Consider the following 25860-nt stretch of genomic DNA (forward strand, 5'->3'; position numbering starts at 1 on the left):
GCGAGGGGCGTGATGACAGCGGTCGCCGGCGGCCTCTTTGCGCAACACCTTCGCTATATATACCCCGGCCGCTGAGCTCCACCTGGGTGCCTCCCTGGGTCCATTACCTGCGTTGGGAGCGCTGGTGAGTACCGCCGCCGGGCCAGGCGCTTCCTTCTCCCTTCTCGCTCTGCAAAGAACCTTCATTTACTCCCTCCTATCCGCCCCCCTCCCCCCCACCACCTCCCCTGCACTTCATTCTTTTAGATATCTCTCCGATGTTGACCCTCCAGGAACTTGGCTGGCTTTGGGCTGCAGAAGACAAAATAATACACCTTCCCTAAATTTTCAGATTTTTTTTTTGTTGTTGTTCTCGCTGTGACTGCTTTTTTGCTGTCACAACTCCCACGACGACGTTGTCAATGCTGGCCATGGTATTACTCAGCCACAGCTGGGGGTTCTAAAATTATACATGTTTTGGAATTCGTGGTTTGGGGAGGGGAAAATGGGGAGATGGAAGGTGCCACCTAGAGATCAGGACGGTGGGGCTCTCCTTTTGGTCATTCACTAGCCATGTGACCTAAAAGCAGGTTGCTCTGAGTCCCTGGGCCTCAGTTTCGCCCTCTTTGTGAGAAGGGGAAGGGAACCGTCTCCCGGTGTTCCCGGGCGCTGAAAATTCTAGGTTTGTGCAGCTGTCCAGTAATGCCATTCCCACCAGTGTGACTTCCATGTGCCACCATTTTTGTCTGTGGCACTACTGATCTAAAGTGACTGCAGGATACCGTCTAGTTTGCTGGTCCCATCAGGGCAGGCAACCATCCGCACAGGGCCTGTTTTTACAGCTGGGGGTGGGAGAGCCCTCAGTTTTTCAGTGTTTTCAGAGTCAGAGGGGACCAGGTGAGCAGTCTGGGGGAATGGCTTGCGAGGAAATGTGCACAGGTGTGGTCGGGTTGGGCGGCACCCAGCATCTCCAGGCCAGAAGTAGGTGGCACGTAGAGTGGAGTGGATTCAGTCTGCAGATTCCTGGAGGCGGATGCCTGCCACGGGTAGCTGGTACTGAGGCGAAGAGCGTTAGAATCACTCCGTTTCCTTAGGGAGGTGGCAATTTTCTCAAACATGTTGATTTCATGGAGGCACCTTGTGGATTTCATCACTTAGAATCCCCTGTCCCTCCCTGTTTCTATTCACAAGCGATTTCTGTGTTAGCTCTGCTTGCTTCGGACCTGTTTGTCTTTCTCTCTCCCCCCCACCCCCCTTCCTGAGCTGGAGTCCTTTAGGTTGTTCAGGCTTGGGTATTCTTGAGAAAGTTGTGCTCCACAGGAGCACCCATTATTTGAGGTTGTTAAGAGTGTTTGAATCTCTCTGCTCCTGCCAGCCAACCTGCTGATAATGATCTCTGTTTTTGTAACTTTGGGAACCGGTGGCAGGAGAGCATGCTTGTACAAGGTTTGGATGTTGAACAAATTGCCCCCTCTAAAACCCACCCCAGATCACTCAACCATCTCACTGAAACAAGTCCCCAGTGGTGGGAGGACAGACGTCTGGATTATAGCTGTTAGGCACAAAGCTGACATAAAAATAGCCTGGATTCAGTTTAATGAAGAAAACAGCTTCTTGGGATCAGTGATTTGGAATAAACTTTTTTTTTTTTTTTAAAGATTTCATTTATTTTGAGAGAGAGAGAGACAGAGATAGCATAAGCAGGGAGGAGAGGGAGAAGCAGGCTTCCTGCTAAGCGGGGATCCCAGAACTCTGGGATCATAACCTGAGCTGAAGGCAGAAGCTTAACCAAGTGAGCCACCCAGGTGCCCCTGGAATAAACTTTTAATACCATTTTCAGCCACCTTCCTCCCTGCCTGCCCTCTTCCTGTCCCCCACCTCAACCATAGGGACTGCAGAATGGCAGTATCAACAGGAAGTAGTCAGGACATCCCACTGAATTTAAAAAAATGCACCAGAGTGCAAAAAGAAGGCTGCAAACAGATTGCAATATGTTGAAAGTGGTTTTGGCAATTAGCTCTTTTAACCCCCCACCCCCGACACAATGCAACAGAATTGATATGGTTAAAAGTGAATTGCAGGATTTATTTTTAAAAGTTCATAAATGTACATTGAAAGTGCATCATGAAGGTGTGGTGGGGTAATACAGCCAAGGTTTAAAGAGATAGAGTAAATGTCTTTTTAAAATCCCATTCATTCTTGTTGTCAAAAGTCTATAAACTAGAGCCACTCATCAATGCAAAACCTAAGCCAATTGCTTCTGTCTCCTGTCCCATGCAACCTCCCCACCCACCCACTCACCCACCGGGTCTTTGGGATTATTTTGCCTTGTGATGGTTGAAGGAAGCTGAAAAAAAGTAGCCATTTGCCCTCTTGGGAATTTTTGAAGTCTGGGTCATTCTTTCAACGTATGGAAAGATTTCTGAAGCATATTGAACGGTGGACTGAGTTTGAATTGTTCCTGAAGGTGTAGAGTCTGTATAACTTGAAGCAATTAATTTCTTTGTGCCTTGGTTTCCTCCGCTGTAGAATTAGCATGAAAGTATAAGTACTTAAAAGTACATTTGCAGAACTAAAGTGCGTGTAAGGTGGGATGGGTTAATTTGCGTAGGGGGGCCAGGAGGGAGACTGTGTGCCCGTCCCTGTCTCAGCAGGACTCTGCTCCTGCCTCCTCCTCCCGGGAAGTACAGGCGGCCCCAGCACCGGTCCTGGTTGGAGAAGCTCAAACAATGCAGAGTGGAGGGGTTGGGTGACTGCCAGGTGCCCTACATTTTCCCTGCTGCTCAGGTCTGAGAAGAGCCGGGAAGTGTCCTCTCCTTGGCCTGCAAGAATTCCTCTTGGCATGCGATACACATGTGGATGTGGGAAGTTGAACCAAAAGAGTTATTCGGCTCAGTTGTAGGGATGAGTGGTGGGGAGCAAGGGAGCAGATGTGTGATCATAGCCACGTTAAAAAACAAACAAACAAAAACATATCTTTGTGGGTATTAGTACTAAACAGCCAAAATAGATGACTTTATCCGTCTCTGCTCTTTCTGGCAGGTAAGAGTGTGCCCTTGGGAAGGTGGGAAGAGGGAGCAGCTAGATCAGAGGATACCCTGGGGAGAGAGCCTTGCCGGGGGCGGGGGCGGTTCAAAGGCTCCAGAGACCCCTGCTGATGCCCAGAGCCCCTTCCTAGAGAAGCAGGTTCCAGACAGGCCAGTGTCTGCCATCCCACTGGGAGAGTGGCCTTAGATTCAGGTTGGGGCCTCTGTCCAGCTCAATCAATGTCACCTTTTCCTGCTTAGCTGAGACTCCTCTAAAAAGGCTCGGCCTGTGCCGAATCCAGGTCGCTGGTATGCCAGAAGCCTCTGTGGGAACAGCAGCCTGTCATTACAGCATTCTTGGCTGGCATTTCTAGCCGTTTGAGCAGGCAGGAGGGACCCCTGCAGAGGGACGAGGCCTGCCAGCTCTCCGACACGTCCCTGGAGCCTGGACTGAGGCCCCTTGGTGACACACGGCTGTGGTGGGGCCCAGAGGATTCTTCCTCCGTCTCAGCACCTGGCTGAGAGGTCTATGGAAGGGGCCCCAGCTTTGGAACCAGCATTCCCGGGTTCCAATCCGGACTCCATGTGCAGGTAGCTATGGGACTTTCTTAATTTCCCTGTGCCTCATTCTCTACTGGAACGAACGTGGTTATTGTAAAATTTAATGAGGTCACGGATCACATAGGACACCCCCCCCCCCAATCACAAAACAATGTTAGCACCTTTCTCTCTTGTGCTTTGGGTTCTTTTAGTGGACACACATTTCCAGAGGGTTCACTGCTGTGCCGGGCACTGAGATAATGAGCTTATGGTCTAGGGCACAGTGGCGTTTGGTCTATGCATTGTCCGTGATGCAGTTCATTCCACAGAGTTCTCTGTGTTTACTCTACCAGGCACTCTGCTCAGGGCCTCACCTAGGCCCATTAATCAGTCAGTCCCGCCACAGCTCAGGGAGGGGGATGATATTATCCCCATTTTGGAGATGTTGAAACTGAGGCTCATAGAGGAAGTTCAGGGTCACATACTGTGGCAGGACTCTGTGGAGCCGGTCCTCAGCCACTGTGGGGTATGCTCTTGGTGCTGTGTGCCAGGCGCTATCCTGGCAGCAGACCTGGCAACTCCGGGGGCCTGGAGGAGGAGGAGGCCCTGAACCGCCGCCTCAGGGCCAATCACGGAGCATTGGCTCCAGGTCCTCCTTCCCACTAGATCCGCAAGGGCAGCTTGCCTAAGAGCTGATTGGTGCCAGGTGCCCTACATTTCCTCACTTCCCAGGTCCTGAAAGGAGCAACCAGCGCTGTGGGGGTGGGGAGGGCCTGGAGGGGAGTGGCCAGCAGTTGTCCAGTGCTCTGGGCTTGGTCCAATGGCTCTCCTGGCCCCCTGCCCCTGGGTGGGGGGGAGGGAGGGCAGGGCTTAGGTGTGTGGGCCTGTCCCTCCCCTTCTTACCAGGCAGAGTCCAGCACTGTGAACCCCCAACAAACAACGGTGGAGTACGTGAATGTACCCGAAAAGGAAGTATTGCACGAGGTGAGGTCATTGCCTCATCAGGGAAGTGTTTGTGAAGAGGGGACGGGCTTGGACGGATGGCTGGACTGGGGAGAGGGAAGACGAAAAGAGTTCCAAGAAGGAGGCGTGGAGACATTCCGCAGAAGTGTTTTTTTGCTTTTCGGTGGGACTGGCAAAGAGTAAAACGAGGGCCTAGAGCTGAATGAGGCCAGCACGGGCCTCACAGAGTAAGTCAGTATTCAAGACAACATCGGTGGGTCGGATCTAGACACTTGGTGATCACTCAGAAATCCAGTCCCTGAAAACATAATTGAAATAGGCAAATAATCACCCTTCTCAGACCTAAGTGCGGATGAGAGTTTCCCAAGCGGGGCTGCTGTGACATTCAGGGTGCAGTCTCTTGATGCATCTGCTCTATCCAGCAGATCTCGTCCATCCCGACTTAAGGTGAGGACGAACAACCACTCATGGGTAAAATGCAGGCTGGATTTGTTTCCTAGTCAGGGACCCAGGGCATCCCTTAAGCAAACCCTGTATGCGGACCCCTCCATTCACAAATGTAAGGGCCCTACGATGTGTAGTCTATTGAGCACTGGGAGAGGTCGTAGAAGGTCGCAATAATTTTCACAATAATTTTCAAATTCTTCAAACTACCCTTGAGCAGAATAAGCCAAGTATATAGGAACCCCTTGCGGGTCTGTGAGTAGTTCAAAGTAGTCCCTTAAGCAATGCTTTGTGTCCTATCTTTTTTAAAATTTTGAATTCACAGAAGTTTTGCACTCTATAACGTCCCTGTTTGTTTTCCCGTAATAGCTGAAAACCACACAAGGTTTACAACGTGTCAAACACCATTCCGAAAACTTTTAATACATAACACACTTAAGCATAACAATCTTTCATCAGTCATCTTACCCTAATTTGACATACAGGGAAACAGAGAGGCAAAGGAACTAGCCCAAAGTCACACAGCAAATGGCATCACTGAGACTTGAAACCAGGCAGTTGGGGTCTGAAGTCTGGTCTCTTAACCTCTAGACCGGTAACTCTCAGCCCCCAAGGGACATTTGCCAATGTCTGGAGACCTTTTGGGTTGTCAACACTAAGGGTGAGGGGTATGTCCTGAATAGAGGCCAGGGAGGCTGCATATCCTACGACGCACAGGAAAACTCGTGCAAGCAAAGCATCATCTAGCCCTAAATGTCAGTAGTGCCGAGGCTGAGAACGTGCTCCACGGGGAAATATCACATCTCCAGTGTAAATCATCCACGAGTCACACTGTTCAACCTCCCTGTCCCCCAGTTATGGGAGTAAAATCAGCGCTCCAGGAAAATAGGTTTATGTCATGGCCAAGGATGTTGTAAATCAGGGCTCCAAACTCACTGACAGGTTGAGCTGTGTTTAAAAACTCTGTCACTCCCCTGCCTGGTGACTTTGAACAAGTTGCTTAATCTCCTTTTTTGCGCTCCAGGTTTTCCTATTTGCAAGTGTGGATGAGCATGCCCCCTTTCTTGCATAAAGATTGCAGGAGATAATGTGTCAAGGCCCAGCACAGCACCTGGCACCTTGCTGGTGCTCATTAAATGGTAGTTATTAGAGATCAATGATTCTGTGTGTGGCGGAGAGCCCTGTGGTCACACAGGTGCTGCCTGCCTGGCACACAGGGATGATCAGAGAGGCCTGCAAGACTCAGGCAGGGGCGGAGGGAGGGCTTGGACAAAGATGGGGGGCTTCTGAAGGGGGGTCCTACCTAGGCAAGAGCAGAGAGTGACACCCTACAGAGAGGATTCGGGGTCCCAAATTTAGGCCAGTGACCTAAGGAAGGGGGATCATTTAGGGGGCAGTGGGCAGTAAAGAAATGGGGAGTCCGTACAATCACAGCTGGGTGCTAGGAAAGTTAACCGGTGAGAGACACTGGGCCCCAAACCAGTTAAACAGGCTGCCGTGTGTTGGTCGAGGCAGGAGGCGCTGGGGCTCAGCCTGGGGAGGTGGCACCGGCAGGCAGCTGGAGACCACAAGCCGCGATGCTCCCAGCTCCGGTCAGCAGGTCCTGGTGCGGGCTGGGTGCGCGCGGGGGCGTCGGAGATGAGCTTGCAGTTCTGGGAGGCTGATAGCAGGAATTGCAAACAGCCAAGATCCACGGAGGGGGAAACACCTGGGGTGATGGGGAAGTGCCGACTGCTCGAAGCGGCCCCGCAGACAGCAGCGAAGGCACGAAGGGACGGGAGGCTGAGGTTTGCAGGTGGAATGCTTTTGTGCCAAAAGCTAGAGTGCCAGGAGCTTTGAGAAGGAGTTCACGGAGCTCTTGCTTCCTCCCTGGGTTCTGTATGCGGAAGTGGGACGCTGACTTCTGCCGCCCCAGTGTTGAGAGGCATCTTCCCACGTGCCTAGTAATGGGGCTTTCATCAGATACAGGGCATTATTGCGTGGCTCATCCCTTCCAGGAGCGTTGCAGGCCTGGAGCTGAGAGGCTGGAGTCAGGCGTGCTGTGGCCCTGGGCCAAGTGGCTGTATCCCTCTGAGTGCTTTGGTTTTCTCGCCTATAAAATGGGAGTAACACTAACCTCTCTCAGGGTTGCTGGGAGGAGGAACCTGAACCCACTGATCGGACAGGTTACTGTCCCAAGCACCTTGCAGAGATGAACTCACGGAAGCTGCCTAATAACCCAATGGATTATGGACTGTTATAAGCCCCGTTCTGCAGAGGGGAAACTGAGGCACGGAGCCAGTCAAGTGACTGTCTCGGGTCACAGTGTATCTGGGGCAGAGCTGGAGTATGATTCTGAACCTCTGTGCTATGTAAAGTACCCAGCCTAGCGCCTGACTGAAATGAAGAGCTCTAAGATTGTTTCTTTCCCCAAAACACTGGAGCTAAGGATCCCTGTGTTGGGAGAGTCACAGAGGTGACTTTAGCTACGCTTCCCGAAGCATGGGGGCCTGACTCTGTCTTTTCTTATCTCTGTGCTGTTTCAAAGCCAAACCAGTGCACCTGCAGAGTGGCTGGCCTTAAGCTGAGCTTAGAGCTCTCTCAGGCCAACCTTGGTCTCCTCCCCAACCACCCAGCTCCACCCTACCTCCCCTGCCTGGGCTCCAGCCTTATAGCTGCCTCCCAGCACACCCCAGGGAGCCCCGCCCCGGGTCCAGCAGGCCTTGAGAACAGCAGGCTTTGCCCCACCTTTGACTGTCAGCTATAAGAAGGCTCTTCATTGAGCCTGAGGGAGGAGTCGAACCTGTGGCAGGCACAGCAACTCCAGAAGGCTGGACATCAGAAGCAGCCCTGCTCCTAGAAACCAATCGAATGCCATGCAGAGAACACCCAGCCCAAGAGCGTCTGTCAGAAAAGGCTCGGGATTCAAACTGACCCGGCTTCACAGCTCTACACCTTGGGGCCTTGGGCAAGTTACTTAGCCTTCTTGTGCCCCAGTTTAGTCATCTGTGTAATGGGAGAATAGTAACTCCCTGAATGGGTAGCTGCGAGGTTGAGCACAGCCCAGCTCAGTGAACACTGGCTCTCTCGCTGGCCAGGCAGGTCCCAGCATCCTATTCGGAAAGCACGTGAGGACTGTTGTGTGCCAGGCCCTGTGTTGGATGCTTGTTAAGTTGAAATGAAAGGCAAGCCAGTGCCTGCAAGACGTTCTTCCCTGTGATTGTGGAAGAGCGTGTCATGCCCTGCAGTTCATGGGGAAGTCAATTCCTTAGCCTAAACAAGTTGATGAAACCCCTTCATGATGGGGACACCCAGAACCAGCTTAAGTCCTGGCTTTATCAGTACGAATAACCGTGCCAGCACGGGTGTCTCTGAACCATCGTACTTTGTGGGTCTGGGGTTGGGCTGCATCTCTTAAAAGAATTTGGAAATTTCATACAGAAGAAAAGTAAGTCACCCACAATCCCATCACCCACTCTGAATCCCATGCAGCATTCCCAGATCCTATGAGAACATGCTGCGAGTGGGACAAAGAAGTACCTTTTCAATGTAGCTAAAGCATTTTCCCGTTTTTTTTTTTTTTTTCTGGTTCTTTATCACCTTTTCAATGGCATGCTATTACACCGCATGGACGTACCATGGTTAATACTACAGTTTCCCTATTTTTACTTTTCATCTCTTTGACAGCGCGGCAACGTCTTTTCAGTCGGCATCCCATTCATTCAGTCAACCCCCATTTATTGGGCATCTGCCAATGTGCCAGGCAGAGCTGCAGACCCTCAGGATGCAGTGATGAACTAGACAGAGCCTCTTTTTGGAGGGTAGAGCTTACATTTTGGTAGGCAGGAAGTAGATCCATTTAAGAAAAATGGGAAAGGAGTTAGATAGACCCAGATTCTGGGAACATCTCTTCAAAGAAGTGATCAGAACAGGGAGGTATTTTGGATTTTCTGGGAGAAAATATTCCCAGATTCTTAATTCCTAGAAGTGCAATGACTAGGTCAGAGATGTCTTTTAAAAAATAAAGCACTCTATAGTGGTGCTTATCTCACTGCATCTTCTCCAGCATAGCATATTATACCTAAAAAATAATTCTCTGCTGATTTGATTTTTCGAAACTTATCTCCCTGTTCTCTTTTGCATATTGTGGGTTGTTAGTGGGGCCAAAATTCTTATTTTGTGTTTTAGCCACCTGTACTTCCTCTTCTGTGAATTGTCTGTCTCAGTCCTTTGTCCTGCACCTGTCTAACGTGTGTCAAAGGACAAGGACCACAAGGAATGGACTTCCAAGCGTGTCAAGAGCCACACTTCCTGTCCATGTAAGCAAGAAAGGCTTTGTTGAGAAAATGGGCTATGAGGAAGTCTCTATCAAAGGTTAGAAGGAATGTGGTTCTGACAAAGGGTCATTAATCCAGGCTGCATGGCATAGTCCTAATTGCCTGCTTGGTGCCAGGTACTTTCTAGGTATCGCCATTAATTTCATAACCCTGCAAAGTATGAAGAACTATCCACATTTTATAGATGGGGAGACATTTATGCCTTTATGCTCAGAGATATAAAAGGACATTCCTAAACATACACCCACTGGTAAGTGGCACCACTGGGATTCGAACCAGCTCCAGTGTGTCAACGCTGCTCACAGAAGACAGGGTGGTAGGCAAAGCAGGTAGAACGTCTGAGCATCTACAAGTATGTTAAGTCCACTGGATGAGGTTCGATGCAGGTCTTTAGCCTAGAAATAAAAAGCAGATGGGGGAACCCATCAGAGGGCTTGAGGACTTGGTGTTCCGTGAGTTGATGAAAATGGATAGGTTCGCATCCCCTTGCTGACTAAAGGAGAGTCAAGACAGGCTGAGAGAAGGAAGTGAGAGAAACCAAAGCAAGTTCAGCTGACTTAAGGCTAGAATGGAGAAACACTGTAAGACGTGGTTTGATGTAGTGACAGCCGAGGCGAGCAGTTAAGGGAGACCCAGTGGTGGAAATACGGCACTTGAGAGCCCACACTTGGAAGGTATGTAGGCACAACACCCTTCATCTCTCCTGAATGTCTGTGGCCTCTGGTTCTTCCTGTCGTAGCACCTGAGTGTGACGCCTTTGAGTGGCTGCTTCTTTAAGCTCTGTTTTCCGTCCACAGACCATGGCTCCTTGGCCCGAGCTGGAAAATGCCCAGCCCAACCCCAGTAAATACATGGAAGGGGCCACTAGTCAGCAGTCCACCACACCTGGGAAAGGCAAGGAGACCAACAAAAGTAAGTGCTGTTCGTCTTGCCCCAGCCTGGCCTCCTGTGAGGACCCTGGGAGACTCAGGTCTGACCCATATTCCTCATGGCCTCTGTTGCTTGTTTGGGTAGATGACACCGGGACGCCTGTGACCAAGATCGAACTTCTGCCATCCTATTCCACCGTGGCACTGATAGAGGAGCCCACTGAGGTGGCAGACCCCTGGGACCTGCCTGAGCTTCAGGACACCGGGATCAAGTGGTCAGGTAAAAGTGGGGAGGGGGGACCCCCATCCGTGAGGGGTTGGGCTCACGGTCTCCACAGTATCATCTCCCTTGTGTTGTCCTCTGGTCATTGCTCTGATGCCCTTCAAACAAAGGTCCTGGCAAGGGATACCTCCTGGCAGGCTTGGAGGCTTCGAGTCCAAGCACAGTGTGAGAACTGGGGGACCTCTTGTTCTCCTTCACCCAGTAAATGTGCCAGCATTGGAGTGCCAACCAGGCCAGGCACTGTGGTGCTCCTTGTAACCCACTGTGGGCCGACTGGGTCCCGGGAGCTGTGTTCTGGATGCAGCGCTGAACAGTCGAGGTCCCTGCTCTGCGAGCTCCTGGATGAAGGGCAGTGGGGTGTCCCCACCTAAACGTGGGCATCGAGCAAGGCTTCCAGAAGATAGAATATATAGCCAGCATGGTTGGCGTGCAAGCAAACGCTGCATTTCTTTTCCGGGTGCAGGGTGTAGGGTCTGTCTGCAGATCAGACAGCTGGGAGGGAGGAGGTGAGAACCACTGTAAGAGTGAGCAGAGAAAATAGCATCCAAGGACATAGCATTCCAGGATGTGTGAGCGCCCAAGCCCTCTTCCAAATGGAGGCCGTGATTTCTACCTTGCGGCCACGTTCTAGAAAGTATTCTGTGCTGTTCTGAAGGTGCTTAGGAGAGCCATTATCTCTGACCCCACACTTAGCAGGTGCCAAGTGCCCTTAACTGCCTCACTCAGCAACACTGGTGCAGCCGAGCATGGAGTCTGGTTTGCTTGTCAGTGCCCCAGACCCCACCGAACCCCTCCTCCCCAGAGCTAATCCTTTATGGAGACTTCACCACAGGCTTCAACTAAATGGACGATAGTGGTAATTGCTTTGAAAACTGCAGTCATGGATGCATGCCATCTCTAGGCCCCGTTTAGCCCGACCTGGGGGCGTGAGGGAGGGGAGGAGGGGGAGCTCTGAGCTCATTGCCAATCTTGTGAGTTTCAGGCCCTAACAGCCTTCCTCCCTTTTCCCCTACCCCAGAGAGAGACACCAAAGGGAAGATTCTCTATGTCTTCCAAGGAATTGGGAAATTTATTTTGCTTCTGGGGTTTCTCTACTTCTTCGTGTGCTCCTTGGATGTCCTCAGCAGTGCCTTCCAGCTGGTTGGAGGTATGGATGAAAGGGACAAAGACCTGGGGTGGGGGGATTTTCGTGGTATTCGGTTCAAATAGTCACAAGTCATCAAGCCCTCTCCAGTTGCAGCCTCTCAGCCTGTTTTAGGATGAGAAGTCACCTCATGTCTTGTGAAGTCATGCCTCTATTTTATAGAAGAGAAAACTGAGGTCTATAGAGGGGCTGTGACCAGCTGAGGTAGCTTAGGCCAGCAGCCAGGGCTGGAGCCAGTTCCAAGCTGTCGGCTTCCTGTGTTTGTCCACCAACCCTGGACAGGAAGCTGTCTGACAGAAGGAATTACCTCAGGGATCCCTGCTGTCTTGGGCCTCCCACTTGAAGAGATTATTAGCTAGGAGTGCTCTCTAAGCTAAAGCAATTGTGGAAAATCAGGGCTGGGCCTTAGCTAGAGAAGGACAAGCGTCCCAGAGTTCGTGGATCTGCATCCTTAGCAGTTTCTAAACATCTTCCGGGACGGAATGTGGCTATGCAGTGAGAGGGGGGACCCAGGAGTGAGATCAGCGTCTGCTTGGTCACCTGTGTTCCCCTGATGGGTGACGACATTGATAGCCAGCACTTTGAATACCTCCTGGCGTCCTACACATTCCTTCCCAAAGTTCTTCCCATTTATGAGGAGCATCCGGGGGCTGAAAGAGGTCATGCTGCCCAGCCCTTCGTTTCATAGCTTAGAGCTGGCGTAGTGGGATCCAAACTCGGATCCCAGTGACACCGAGGACAGTTGATTTTTATACCCCTTGGTGCCTTTCTTGGGAACTCATCTTTGTGACCTGGGAGAATGGGGAGAGGGGGCACTTGTGGGGGTGAATGAGGGGCAGACCGACCTCCTGGATGCCACTCCCAGTCCCCCCTGGTCCAAGGCAGCATCAGCAAGGGCTTTCAGTCTCTGAGTACCTGACAAGTGGCCTCCACCCTCTGGGCCTCAGTCTTCAATAGATGGGTTGGGGAAAGGATTGGTGGTCTTAGGGCATCTGAGGTTAGGCTGGGGCTGGAGAATGGGGGTTGGGTAAGGTGGATAGAGAAGAATGAGAATATCCATTCCTGAGGGATAAATCTTATGAATGGGGAATTCATCCCAGAGACAGGAATTAGGGCATCAGGAGACTGACTTGACACCCACTGGGCCAAGAAGAGTTGAGGCCAGGTTGGTGACCAGAGAAGGCTAGAGGAGGGCTTGCTGTGGGAAGGAATGACAGAAGTATGGGAGGCTACAGGGAGAAGGGATGAGGAACAAGAGATGGTGGGGGTATGTGGGGAGCTAGCTCACACAAGTGGAGACATGGTGCCAGGGCAGCACTAGGAAAAAGCCCATGGAAGTAAGATTCCATAGGTACCAGCTGGGCTGGAGGCTGGCCTCGCCTTCCCCCCTCAGCCAGCTGACTGCATCTAGACACTACCGGTGTATCCAGTGTCCACCTAACATTCTTGTGGCCGTGCCCTTGCTTTTTTCAGGAAAGGTGGCCGGACAGTTCTTCAGCAACAACTCTATTATGTCCAACCCCGTGGCGGGTCTGGTGATTGGAGTGCTGGTGACTGTCCTGGTACAGAGCTCCAGTACCTCCTCGTCCATTGTCGTCAGCATGGTGGCCTCCTCACGTGAGTCCAGGCACCTCTGGGCCCAGACACGTTCCAGGCATTTCCCTGTCCAGCTGGGGAGCCTGGGATTTACTCTGAATATGTCCAGGCTGGTCACCGCTGTCTTCCTATCTTGAGCAACTGTGACGTGTCCTGCCTCGTCCCAGGCAGCCTCCTGTTTCCATCCCCGTGGCTGGGTCTGAAAATAGTCCCCAAGGCTTGAAGACTCAGCTCTGAATTCTCTGGAACTGTATTGTCCAGTCCAGCAGCCACTAGCCACATATGGCTATTTAATTTTGTTTAACCTCAATTTATTCTAATTTAAAAGATAAAAATTAGTTGCCGGGTTGCACTAACTATATTTTGGGGGAGCGATAGTCACTTGGGGCCAGTGGCTGCCATATTGGGCCATGTAGATGAGGAACATTTCCATCACTGCTCAGTGCTAAGAATAAAGGCGTGTAATCCCACCACGCACTGGCCTGGGGACAACTGAGCTTGGGAAGCTGGCATTCCGAACTTGAACCCGCTGATAGTTTGCTCTGGCTAAGTTGGGACAGATACCCGGGGGGGGGGGGGGGGGGCACAATTTAACAATTTAAACAGGTTAATTTTCAGCTCAAACCAGCTGTTTTTAGCAAAATTAACTAGATCTTTTCTGGGCTAAATTAGAAAAAGGTATTCTTCAAAATAATTTTCCTTTCAGGGCACCTGGGTGACTCAGTCAATTAAATGTCTGACTCTTGATTTTGGCTCAGGTCATGATCTCGATCTCAGGGTAGTGGGATCGAGTCCCGTGTCGGGCTCCGTGCTCAGTGCGGACTCTGCTTGTCCCTCTCCCTCTGCTCCTCCCCCCACTCATGTTCTCCATCTTTAAATAAAATAAAATGTTAAAAAAAAACTTTACTTTCATATGTTAGAACATTGTGACAGTGTACTAATTGTGTTAGAAAGAGAAATTTGCCATGATAAATACACACAAGTCCTTAAACATTGTTTCCTGTTTTCCCATAAGCTGGCCTTGCATCTGTAATAGGGAGGACAGAGAAATTTAGAAAGGCACTTGTAAACTGGGGTTCACAGAAGGGCTTCTTCATGGAGTCTGCGGAGTCCCTGAAATTATGTGCCAGAAATTTTTTTTGGTACACATGCATATTTCTGTGATGAGCTGTCCTAGCTTGCATCAGATTCATAGCCTGGTGCTGACCCAAAAATGGTTAGGAAAGGCTGCTTTGGCAATTACCAGCTTGACTGAGGTCAGTCTGGCCACATTGGGACCATGGCCAGGCTGCCTTCCTAAGCTTGCTTGCTAACCCACTTTCCCTCTTCCGCCCTCTAGTGCTGAGTGTACGTGCTGCCATCCCCATTATCATGGGGGCCAACATTGGGACCTCAATCACCAACACCATTGTGGCGCTCATGCAGGCGGGAGACCGGAACGAGTTCAGAAGGTAGGAGGCTCAGAATCAGCCTTTCCCCGCCATGAGGCTCATCAATTTGGGCCAGGTTGCCCTAACTACTTTTAACTAGCCAATGAGAACATGTTGGTCATTCCTAGAGCTCTTAGAAGTAGCCATAGTGGAGTACAGGTGGGGGTTGGGATCACATACTTACCAGCTGATGAAACTCAGCTCCCTGGTCTGCATAGCCAGAACCATTGGCCGTCACCACTATTGTCCATAGGACTAAAACCAATCCTACAGGTAAATGCTTAGCAAGGTACTTGGCAGGCAATCAGAGCTCCCTAAATGCAAGCCCTAGCTAGAAGCTTCCCTGCCATGTTGGTGTAGTTAAAACAAGGCCAGTTGGGATAGGATTTACTATCCCACTTAGTCAGAAATAATTATAACCTCCTAAAGCTTCCTCTTTGGCTGAGCTCAACCCCTGCCACCTCCTCTTTGTTCTTCACTTGCATGCCAATAAAAGGCAAAATATAGTTTTTGTGGATGCGCAAGATCTGAAAATGGGGCGGGTTGAAACAGGCAAAGGGAACCCTTTCCTTCCAAAAGGTTAATGGGAAAATGAAGCACATTCTCAGCCTGCCTTCTGACTGATGGGCTTTTTCCAGAAGTTCTTAAAACAGAGAAGCAGTTTGTCTACGTGATGCAGTCACCCCACGGGTTGGGCAGACAGCATTATGCAGGCTGGCTGGGTGGTCAGCAAATGCCGTCCCTCTTCCGTTGGTGAACTGGCAGGTGGCAGAGGTCCTCAGAGTTGCTCATTTCTGCTCAGACACGGCTAACCTTCTTTGGTCCCTGATGAAATGTCCTGAGGGCCGCAATAATGATACAACATTATCCAGGGGGGTGGTTAATTTGATCTTCTCAAGAAGCTGAGTAGACTTTTCTTTGCCCCATTTCATTAATACAGAAACACAAAGAGGTTAAATAACTTCCCTAAGGGGCATGGCTGGGACTCAGTCTAGGTTTTCTTCCAGATTTTGGGCTCTTTTCACCGCCACATATGAAATATAAACTTGCCAGATATAAACATGATCTATGAAAGTACCTGCACATAGGAATATAATTGAACTAGCCCACCCCTTGTTTGTTTTATTTAAATAGATTGCTTTCAGTAACATCTTTGGAGATGTGCATCATTCTTTTCCTGGTGGCTTGGAATACCTCCGTAGGTTTCCGGAAAAATAATGATGATATCTGACACCTATAAGGCTCTTAAAACATTTTGCCAAACTACTAAGAAACATTTACATCACTTTATATCACTTTATGAAATCACCTTTTCTAGGAAGAATAAGTTACTTTTAAAAATATTAGCTGAGATGGTACATAAAGATTTGCACTTACAAGTAAATAAATTGTAAATAAATTTTACTACTAGTGAAGTTAAGCATTTCCCGCACAGGTTTATTAGCTTCTGTCTGTTCATGTCCTTTTTTGGTTTCGGGTGTTTTTTTTTGCATATGCAGATGTGTTTTTTTTTTTTAAAGATTTTATTTATTTTAGAGAGAGGGAGCACACGTGTGTGTGGGGGGCGGGGAAAGGGCAGAGGGAGAGGGAGAAGCAGCCTCCCTGCTCAGATCCGTGGGCTCCATCCAATCCCAGAGTTCCCATTCATGGGGCTTGATCTGAGCCCAGGACCCCGGGATCATGACCTGAGCCGAAGGCAGATGTTTAACCGACTGAGCCACCCAGGCGCCCCAACATGCAGATGTTTTTTAAAGGAAACTTTTTTTATTGAGGGGAAAAAAAAAATCTCATTTCTCAGTCTGGAGATAGGATGGAATTCAGGGGAACGTATGAACCTTCTCAGATCTAAATTGTGGTGTATATTGGCCTTATTTCCTGTGCAGGCCGTTCAAACGTTTCATCAGAGTCTCAAGAGCTTAACAAAGTTAAGAACACAGTTGAGGGCTTTGGTTACCATCATACTTCCGGCCCCCATCTTTCCCCAGGAAGACTGTCTTCAATGGGTGTGATTCTGAAGTGGTCTTGATGCAGCACTTCCAAACGGTGGCCACTGAGCTCATTATTGCAGCCATAACCTGTCTACTTCCCTTTTCCCCACAGAAAGAATTGAGTGCTGTCTGGCTTGGTGGCAAGGGCTCTGCTGGGCAGTGGGAAACCAAGGGTCCTGGACCCAGCACCCAGGCAGTGGTCTTCTATTCCCCTATGCTTGCTGGCCCTCAGTTTCCTCATCTGCCAAATGGGGATATTGATACCGCCCACGTGGGGATTGCTGTGAGAATGTGAATGGGACATAGATAGGTGGCCCCCCCACCTCCCGGCAGCCAACGTCATCCATGGCCTGCCTAGACTGGTGCCCACTTGCTTGTTCACTAATCTCACTGTTGGCTTGGGGTGGGATTCTTACAGGGCTTTTGCAGGAGCTACTGTCCATGACTTTTTCAACTGGCTCTCAGTATTGGTGCTCTTGCCCCTGGAGGCAGCCACCCATTACCTGGAGATCCTGACGGACCTGGTGGTGGAGACCTTTAACTTCAGGAATGGGGAGGATGCCCCAGCACTTCTGAAAGTCATCACAGACCCTTTAACGAAGCTCATAATCCAGGTAACCCAGCCTCCTTCAGAGAGGCAAAGGCAGGAACTAACTCCTCCCCTCCCCACCCCCGCCACGTCCCTACCCCTCCCAACTGGGCGGAGATGATGGAGAAGGATGAGGGTCTGTAATCGCTGCTCTTCGGTTGCCTCTCAAAAAGGCCATGGGGAGGCAAGACTTCGGGGACACCGGGTAGTGGAACTGGCCTTTTTGGTTTTCTTGACTTCAACAAGAGTCATCTTTATTGGGGTGGGAGCGGGCGGTGACAAGTGCTTCTCAAAACTCAGACTCCATTGGATGCTTGGGGCCATTTTATTGCCCCTACTGACCTCTGGCACCCGTGGGCTCACAGGTAAAGCATTATCCTGGCTCCTAGCCAAGGAGGAAGGTTGCTGTCCTTCCCTTCCATCTCACCCCTCTGCTCCCTAGGGTCATTGAAATATTATTGAAATAAATTGTAAAAGGTTTTGTGGTTGTTACCTTGGAAAACAGGTCAGCTGAGACCTTGCCCCTTATCACCCCTACCTTCTGGGTTTGCTGTCATCCAATGACCATCTGCTACTGTGTGCTCCTAGCTACCAGCCCATTGTTTAGAGGATCATTCATTTCTTTGTCAAGCACCTGCTAACGTCCAGGTGTGGTGTTCCATCCTGGGGTGCCAATGGAGTGAGTCCTGACTCACTCCTGCAGGGGCTCTCAGTCGGGCTTATGTTGTTGAAGCCCCTTTAACAGAACTTCCTGTGTGCCTGTCCCTCCTCAGTGCTGGGGACGTGCTGATTCTCTGTCTGTCTTCCTTAGCTGGATAAGAAAGTTATCAATGAAATCGCAATGAATGATGAAGCCGCCAAAAACAAGAGTCTGATCAAGATTTGGTGCAAAACTTCTACCAATGTGGTATGTTTCTAAGAATGTTGCTGGGTGGGCAAACTCTTGCATCTGTGCTTTAAGCAAAACTTTTAATTCAATGTGGGCAAATGAGAGGTAAGAGGAAGTAAAAATTGGCCCATGAGAATCCTTAAGGAAACAAGTCTTTGAATGCTGGATGGACAGACAATGCAGTATACCCAACCCATTTTGCCCCACCCGGCACTGTGGATACATTATTCCTGGCTTGTTATTTTCATGTCTTCCATGGCCACCTGTGTTCCCATTTATGGAGGGACCTGTGGAAACAATGCATCACACGTACAGACTCACACACTGATGTGTGTCTCTCTCCTACTTGCCACATAGCCTGCCAGTCCCCACCAAAAGTGAGTATTGTGGACTATACATCCCATTTCTCAATGTTTGTCATCCAGACTCAAATGAATGTCACTGTCCCTTCGCCTGAGAACTGTACCTCGCCTTCCCTTTGTTGGTCAGATGGTTTGTACACCTGGACTATCAAGAACGTGACCTCCAAGGAGAACATTGCCAAGTGTGAGTGGAACTCAGCAGAGCATCAGCCACGGGGATGGGCTGTCTGGGGGGTGCTGATGGTGTTCTTTATCTGTGTGAAGCCCATTAAGTGAAGGAAAGCAGCACACTAAGGATTCACTGAGCACCAGCATTATACCAAGTCATGAACTATGCAGTTTGATAGCAGCGAAAACTAAGGCTCAGGGACAGGTCCGAGTCCCCACAGTGAGGGTCAGAACTAGGACTTGAAGCCCGGTTTGTCTGGCGGTTCCATAATGCACCAGAACTCATCAATAGATTCCACCGAGTGCTCCCTCCATATGCTTTGGTATCCCTTGGGCTCTAGGGAGACGCCAGCCAGATTAGCAGGAGATGTGGGGCCCACACAGAACAGAATAGATACATTCACCCTGAAGTCATGAGTCCCTGCTATACAGCAGGCCCCATTCAAGACCCTGGAGCCATAGCACTGATCAAGGCAGTGAGCCTACATGATGCTCCAATTCTTTAAGAAGCTAGACTGTTGCCCTAGGAATCTTGGCCTAGACATCTTTAACTCTTCTAATCATTCCTTATATACCCATGTGTGTATCTGCTTCTCTTCCTCCTCTCCACACCACCCACATTCATTCTGAGCAGTAAATGTTCCAAGTGTGGTTTACCTCACAGCATCCATGAGTCTTATGACTTCCCATGTTCTTGGTGGCACTATCCATCCATCAATAAAACCATATAATTGTGGGGCCACACAGGACTTCTAAAAAATCAGGAGTTTTACAGTTAGCAATAGCTCCTACTCTGACTGGCCCATCCTACCATTGCTGCTCAGACTCTTCGTTGTAAGTATCCTTGGTTTCATGAGTAAAATACACCATGGGATTTAGAGGTAGAAGAAAGCCCCCAACTAGCTCTGTGACTGCAAGGATCTCACTTCATGTTCTAGCCTCATGAGGTCCCACTGGCTAGAACAGAGCCTCAGGATCACACTTAGCTGCAAAGGGAGGCTGGGAAGTGTGGTCTTTATTCTGGGTTGCATAGGTCAAGCTAACAAGCAAGACTGTGTTACTGTCATACAGAAAGATGTTGGTGAATGAGTAACAACCTGTGGCCTTGGCGGCGGGGCGGGGGGGTGGCGGGGGGAGCCGTGGCCCTCCTAACAAGGGCTTTCCATGGTCTTTTCAGGCCAGCACATCTTTGTGAATTCCAACCTCCCGGATCTTGTTGTTGGCATCATCCTGCTGTTAGTCTCCCTGCTGGTCCTCTGTGGCTGCCTGATCATGATCGTCAAGCTCCTAGGCTCCGTGCTCCGGGGACAGGTAGCTGTTGTCATCAAGAAGACTCTCAACACTGGTAGGCACCCTGACCCCCCTCCCCTGTCAGTTCTGGGCTTTCTAGGGCATGGCATCACTGTGGCCACTCCAGGGGCGGCTGGGGGCCGGGGGGGGGGGGGCTCCTTTAGATTTTTATCTAGCAATGGCCTCTGCATGGAGTTTCTCTCTTGGATCTGATAAGCTGAAGAAGTTAAGATGCCATTTGCCCTTGAAATCATCCTTGGTGTCTTGGGTGGAGTCTGGGGAAGTAGGCACAAGCTTCTATCACATTTGCAAGGTCCTGAGGAAGAGCCAGCTGAAATCTAGAGATCTGTGAGATAGGCCTTCCTTCTGGCAGGTTTTCCTATACCCAGGACTTTCAGGTCTGTCAGGATCCCTTAGAAAAAGGGTAATGGATGCCCACGCTGCTCCCCACTTCCCTTCAACTCTTGGGAAGAAAACATGGTTCTGGATAATATGTCAGCATCTTGAGGCAGCCAATGCAACCCCACTGGCCAGGAGAAGCTCCTAATGAGTATGGCATCCTGGCCAATGAGAGTGTGCCAAGCCAAGGACATCCCTCCCCATGAAACTTCAGTGAAATGGGGCCAAGAATATCTGCCTCCCAGGGTTGTCCCAAGGTTGCCACGTGGCTGAGCTGGGTGACTCTGGGCACCTGCTGGGTATGCAGGGCCTAATCTCATATGGGTAGTACCAAGAGCTCATTGTGTGCGACTTCCGAGCTGCTGCCCTGCCTCCATGCTCCTTCACAAAGGTGGAGGATCCACAGCATTGGGAGGCCAGGCCAGGCAGAAGGACAGAGGCCCCAGTGCTCCAAGTGCTCTGTGGGAGGAAGATGGTTATTTGGGTGGTGTCTTAGTTCTGCTGCTATAACAAATTATCCTAGGCTAGGTAGCTTGAACAACAGAAATGTATTTCTCACAGTCCTGGGGGCTGGGAAGTCTGGCCTTGGAGTGCCAGCATGGTCAGGTTCTGGTGAGGTCCCACTTCGTGATTTACAGATGGCCACCTCCTTACTGTATCCTCCCATGGAATGAGTAGAGAGGAAGCCAGATCTCTGTTCCATAAGGGCACTAATCCATTCATGAGGATTCCACCCACATGAACTAATTACCTCCCAAAGGCTCCACTTCCTAATACAATCACACTGGGGGTTAGTGTTCCAACATAGGAATTTGGGGGAAACATTCAGCCCATGACATGTGGGTTTAGCATTTCTACTTCTGAACCTCAGTGGATGTGTGTGTTTGTCTTCATAACACACATGCACATTCTTGGCTCCACCGTCTGAATGTGCAAGGTGAAAGGATTCTAAAAATCTGATTTGCAATTTCCGACCATGGCGTGGGGTGGGGAGGCTGCTGACCTGACCCTCTAGCCCAGCCCATGCTCCCCCACCCCCAGGTCCTCTGGAAGTCCCAGCTGGGCCCCCAACCCAGGCCTTCCTTAGAAGGCCTGTGACAAATCTCTTTTCCTTCTGTCTCCTAGATTTTCCCTTTCCCTTTGCCTGGCTGACTGGCTACCTGGCCATCCTTGTGGGGGCAGGCATGACCTTCATCGTGCAGAGCAGCTCCGTGTTCACATCTGCTATGACCCCACTGATAGGTGAGTTTCTCCCTCGCTTCCCCTTCTTGTTGCCACTACCATCTGCCGTCATCCCCTGGGGCTGATATTCTGGTTTCTGTATTTTCCTGCCAGGTATTGGTGTGATCAGCATCGAGAGGGCATATCCGCTCACGCTGGGCTCCAACATCGGCACCACCACCACAGCCGTCCTGGCTGCCTTGGCCAGCCCTGGCAGTACCCTGAGGAGCTCACTGCAGGTTAGGAAAGGTTGCGCGGGCTAGGGGCTCTGGTGGGCTACAGCCCCATTCGTGGGCTTACCAGCAGATGGTTTTGAACAAGAGCCAAGTTTTTCTCTATGTTCAAAATGTGAGACCTCCCCCATTCCTGGTGGTGGTTGAAACAGAGGCGGGGCGGCCACTACTTGGTAGAGGTGGGAAAGAATATTCAAGAAGCATAAACACTTCCCATCTACTCGCTCCCCTCTTGGGGAACTCTGCCTGGACATTGGGAGGTCACTTGTGCTCGGGGCTTAGAATTTAGAAGAATCAGGGGGACCTGGCCAGATCAACTCAGCTACTTGGGCAAGAAGACCTTTGGCATTTACATTCTTGGCCTGCCTTTCCACACTAAGTGACCTCAGACGGGTGACCTAACCTTGAGCATCAGTTCCCTCATCGGAAACCTGGGAGCCATATCTCATTAGGATTATTCTAAGGATCCGATGAGACTCTGTCCAGACAGAAATCTGAGTGTAGAATAAGAATTTGAGCCCTCCACGTAATTTGAAATTTTCAGTAGCCACATTTTCGAAAACTGAAACAGGGAGATCAGTTTTAATAACGTATCTGATTTAACTCATTATCATTTCAACATGTAATTGATTAAAAAGCTGGTGAGATGTTTTACCTTCTTTTTTGGACTAAGTCTTGGAACTCAAGTGTGTGTTCTACACTTGCTGCCCATCTCAGTGTGGGCTAGCCGATTTCCACGGGCTCGGCTGCCACACGTAGCTAGTGGCTAACATTGGACAGGTTGGTCCTGAGCCCCTCGCATGATGCCTGGCACCTAGGGGGCCCACAGGGAAGGGGCAAAGTGCATGGCCTCTGGAGCCAGGCTCCTTGGGGTTTGAACCCCACCTCTACCATCTCCTACCTGTGTGACTTTGGGCAGAGAGCCTCACCTCCTCCTCAGTTGGCTCCATTGCCTCCACTGTCACATGGGGATCATGATGGTTAGCAGCTCTGAGGATGTGTTTAGAGGATTGACGTAATCCACATGGAGCCAGCTATCCAGCAAGCCACTCCTTTGCCCCCCCCCCCGGCCCCCCAGCTCTTAACTGCTCAGCCGGAAGCAGCAGGGTCAAACCCTGGGGAGCATCCTCATTAAATTCATTGTTAGATTTTTGCTTGGAGGACTTCAGGTGGACTGAGCTGTGATTCATCTGGTCACCTCTCTCGCCTTCCCCCAAACTACACACGCGCGCGCACACACACACACACACAGTAGGTCCTCAGGTAATGCAGGCCCCTTCTGAACTGCGCCCTGAAGACCAGGAAGACCCCTGACTCTGCTCAGGATGCCTGCAAGACCACCCTTCCGGCTCCCCGACTCCCCCAGGCACCAGACCCACTCACCTGTCCCACCTCTTGCGTTGCAGATCGCCCTGTGCCACTTCTTCTTCAATATCTCGGGCATCATGCTGTGGTACCCGATCCCGTTCACCCGCCTGCCCATCCGCCTGGCCAAGGGACTGGGCACCATCTCTGCCGAGTACCGCTGGTTTGCGGTCATCTACCTGATCATCTTCTTCCTCCTGATCCCGCTGGGCGTGTTCGGCCTCTCGCTGGCCGGCTGGCCGGTGCTGGTGGGCGTGGGGGTGCCGATCCTCTTTGTGATCCTCCTGGTGGTGGCCCTCAATGTCCTGCAGTCGCGCTGCCCGCGCCTCCTGCCCGGGAAGCTGCAGAACTGGAACTTCCTGCCGCTGTGGATGCACTCACTGCGGCCCTGGGACGACCTGATCTCGCTGGTCTCCGGCTGCGGCTGCTGCCAGAACCGCTGCTGCTTCTGCTGCCGGGTCTGCTGCCGGGTCTGCTGCCGCACGTGCTGCCTGGTCTGCGGCTGTCGCCGGTGCTGTCACTGCAGAAGCTGCTGCCAGCGCGAGGATGACGAGCCCGTGATGCCCAGCAAGGCCCCGGAGGCCTTTGATAACGCGGCCATGAGCCACGAGGCCCAGGACGCGCCCCCTGCGGCTCAGTGGGAGGCGCCGGGCTCACCGAGCGCCTCTAGCAGCACCGCCTTGTAGGGGGGCAGCAGGAGGGGCCCCCATCCCCCCGGGCGCCGCGCTCCTTCCTCTGCCTGGGGGAGCCGTTCGCTCCTGAGAAACGGTGTTCACGGCAGCGCCCCACTTTCATTGCCCTTGGCCCGGTGCGTCAGCCCTCACGGGAGCTTCATCTCGGCGGGGGCTCTCCAGCTTCCGCTGGCGGGAAGGTGCGCAGCGATCCTGCGAGGCCGGGAGGGCCGAGGGCTAGGGATGATCACACTGCGCACCCCTGCCCCCGCTGGGTGGCTCCACAGGACCCGGTGTCAGACTCCAGCCGTCCTCTTCCAAAGGAAGCCCTGAGGGAGGGATTCATGGAAGGTTCTCAAAGACGCACGTGTTAAGTGTGCACGTGATGATGTGAGGGTGAGAACAACACTCAGCCATGCCCCTCTTTTACCACAGATTTGCTTCAACCAAGAGCAGGAGTCCTTGCCCCAGACCAGACCCCTTCCGGGGAAACTGTAATTGTTTGGAGACTTGGTGAGGACCACAGAGATGGGTCTTTCCCCCCTTGCCAGAGCTCCCCAAGTCCCTTGTTGGGTGTCCTCACCTGGGCAGGTGTGGCTCATCTAAGCTTCCCTGTTGTGTCCTCGCCCAAGTTTGCAGGGCGGGAGCCACGTCTGAGCTCCCGAGAGGTTCAGGGTGCACTTTGGCTCACCTGTTGGCTCCATCGTTCTGAGAAGTGAGTGGTCCTGGTCCTGAGCTGGGCAGTTGGAGGATGAGAGCTGGGGAAGGGGGAGCACTGGAGGTGGAGATGGTTTATCTGCTAAAAGGGCCTAGGGCTCTTCTTGACTTGGCTAATCTATTGACCATGTGGCTAGAGCCTAGTGCTGCCCTCTTGGTCAGATAAAATCATCCTTGTTGAGCCTTTTGGAATAAGATATGCAGCCCCTCTATGAGTCCTCTCCAGGGCCGCCACCTTGAACCCCAGGAAAGACGGGACCATTGTAGCTTCTATCTGCCCCCCTCACTCTCACTACAAGATAGATGTCTGCGTTGGCTGTTTGGTGGGCAGCTTCCACGCATCCATCCAAGCCAGAAACTCTTTCCATTCTCTCACATTCCCATAGAGAGGTAAGCTCCGATTTCCTGCCTTCTCTCTATGCCTGCAGAGAGCCAACCTTTTCCAAAGGGCGGAAACCGGGGCATGGCCAGACTGCCCCCAGAACGGTGATCATCAAGTAGCAGGAGGGGTCCGTGTGTGGCTGGGGGTCCAAGGGCGGTGCTCCTTGCCCCCATCGCCTTCTCTGTGCCTTCTAGAGCAGCTTGCTGTCTTTACACCTCCTCCCTCCGCCGCTTCTCACCCTGAACCATCCCAGTCTGCCCCAGGAGAGGGAGGGAGCCTCAACGGAGTTTGGGGGAGGGGGTTCAGTGCAGCCACACTCCAAGACCTTGTTCTCCCCCATCCTGGCTTATGCGTCACCTTGGCAGGTTGGGATGCCAAACTGAGCCCTTCTCTGACCCTTAACCCCTGTAGATACCAATTCCCAAACAGAGCCATTTATACTCATATTTATAGTTGCACATCTGTACAGCATTTTTCATAAGTTATATAGTAAGTAGTAGTGTGATTTGTGTTTTGTAGTGCGCTCATTTGGAAATGAGGCCGGGTTCTACTATGAAATATAAAGAAAGCACCTTTGTATATTTTGTAATACTGCTTTTTCAATGTGCCTCTGTAGCCGTACCTGGGCCACACACCCTGTAAATATGCAAGTTAAGCCTGGGCAGGGCTGTGGCCCTCTTTGCACACTGACTTTTTAAAAATTGGATCCTTGTTACCCACATTGATTGTAATTTTTTTTACTGGTTGTGGGAAGGGAGAAATAAAAAAAGACAATCAAACCCCAAAGGAGTGTGTTGCTTTCCGTTACAGAGAAATCGGGGCTTCCTGGGTCTGTTTCCTAAAAACGTGGGATCTCTTTTACTCAGTTAACATCACCACCCACCTCTCCATCACCAGGGTCAGCTGCGTCATTTGCGGGGCCCCTCGTTCAGGAAGCAGAGGGAAAGTGCCATTATAGGCACTAAATATAAAGCTCTCTCCTTCCTTCAGTGGTCT

General features: G+C 51.1%; 1 protein-coding gene across 1 annotated transcript; it reads left to right on the forward strand.

The window, feature by feature from the left end:
- On the forward strand, window positions 1–25650 carry SLC34A2 (solute carrier family 34 member 2). The gene is made up of 13 exons (XM_027599648.2): window positions 1–124; window positions 10066–10180; window positions 10283–10417; window positions 11439–11567; window positions 13038–13181; window positions 14500–14611; window positions 16997–17192; window positions 17979–18074; window positions 18482–18602; window positions 19764–19931; window positions 21401–21517; window positions 21611–21735; window positions 23136–25650. The coding sequence occupies exons 2-13, from the start codon at window positions 10069–10071 to the stop codon at window positions 23778–23780; spliced, it is 2100 nt and encodes a 699-aa protein (XP_027455449.1). The 5' UTR covers window positions 1–124; window positions 10066–10068; the 3' UTR covers window positions 23781–25650.
- Window positions 25651–25860: the final 210 nt, after the last annotated feature.

The sequence above is a fragment of the Zalophus californianus genome, chromosome 2 (genome assembly GCF_009762305.2).
Source record: "Zalophus californianus isolate mZalCal1 chromosome 2, mZalCal1.pri.v2, whole genome shotgun sequence".
Classification (NCBI taxonomy): Eukaryota; Metazoa; Chordata; class Mammalia; order Carnivora; family Otariidae; genus Zalophus; species Zalophus californianus.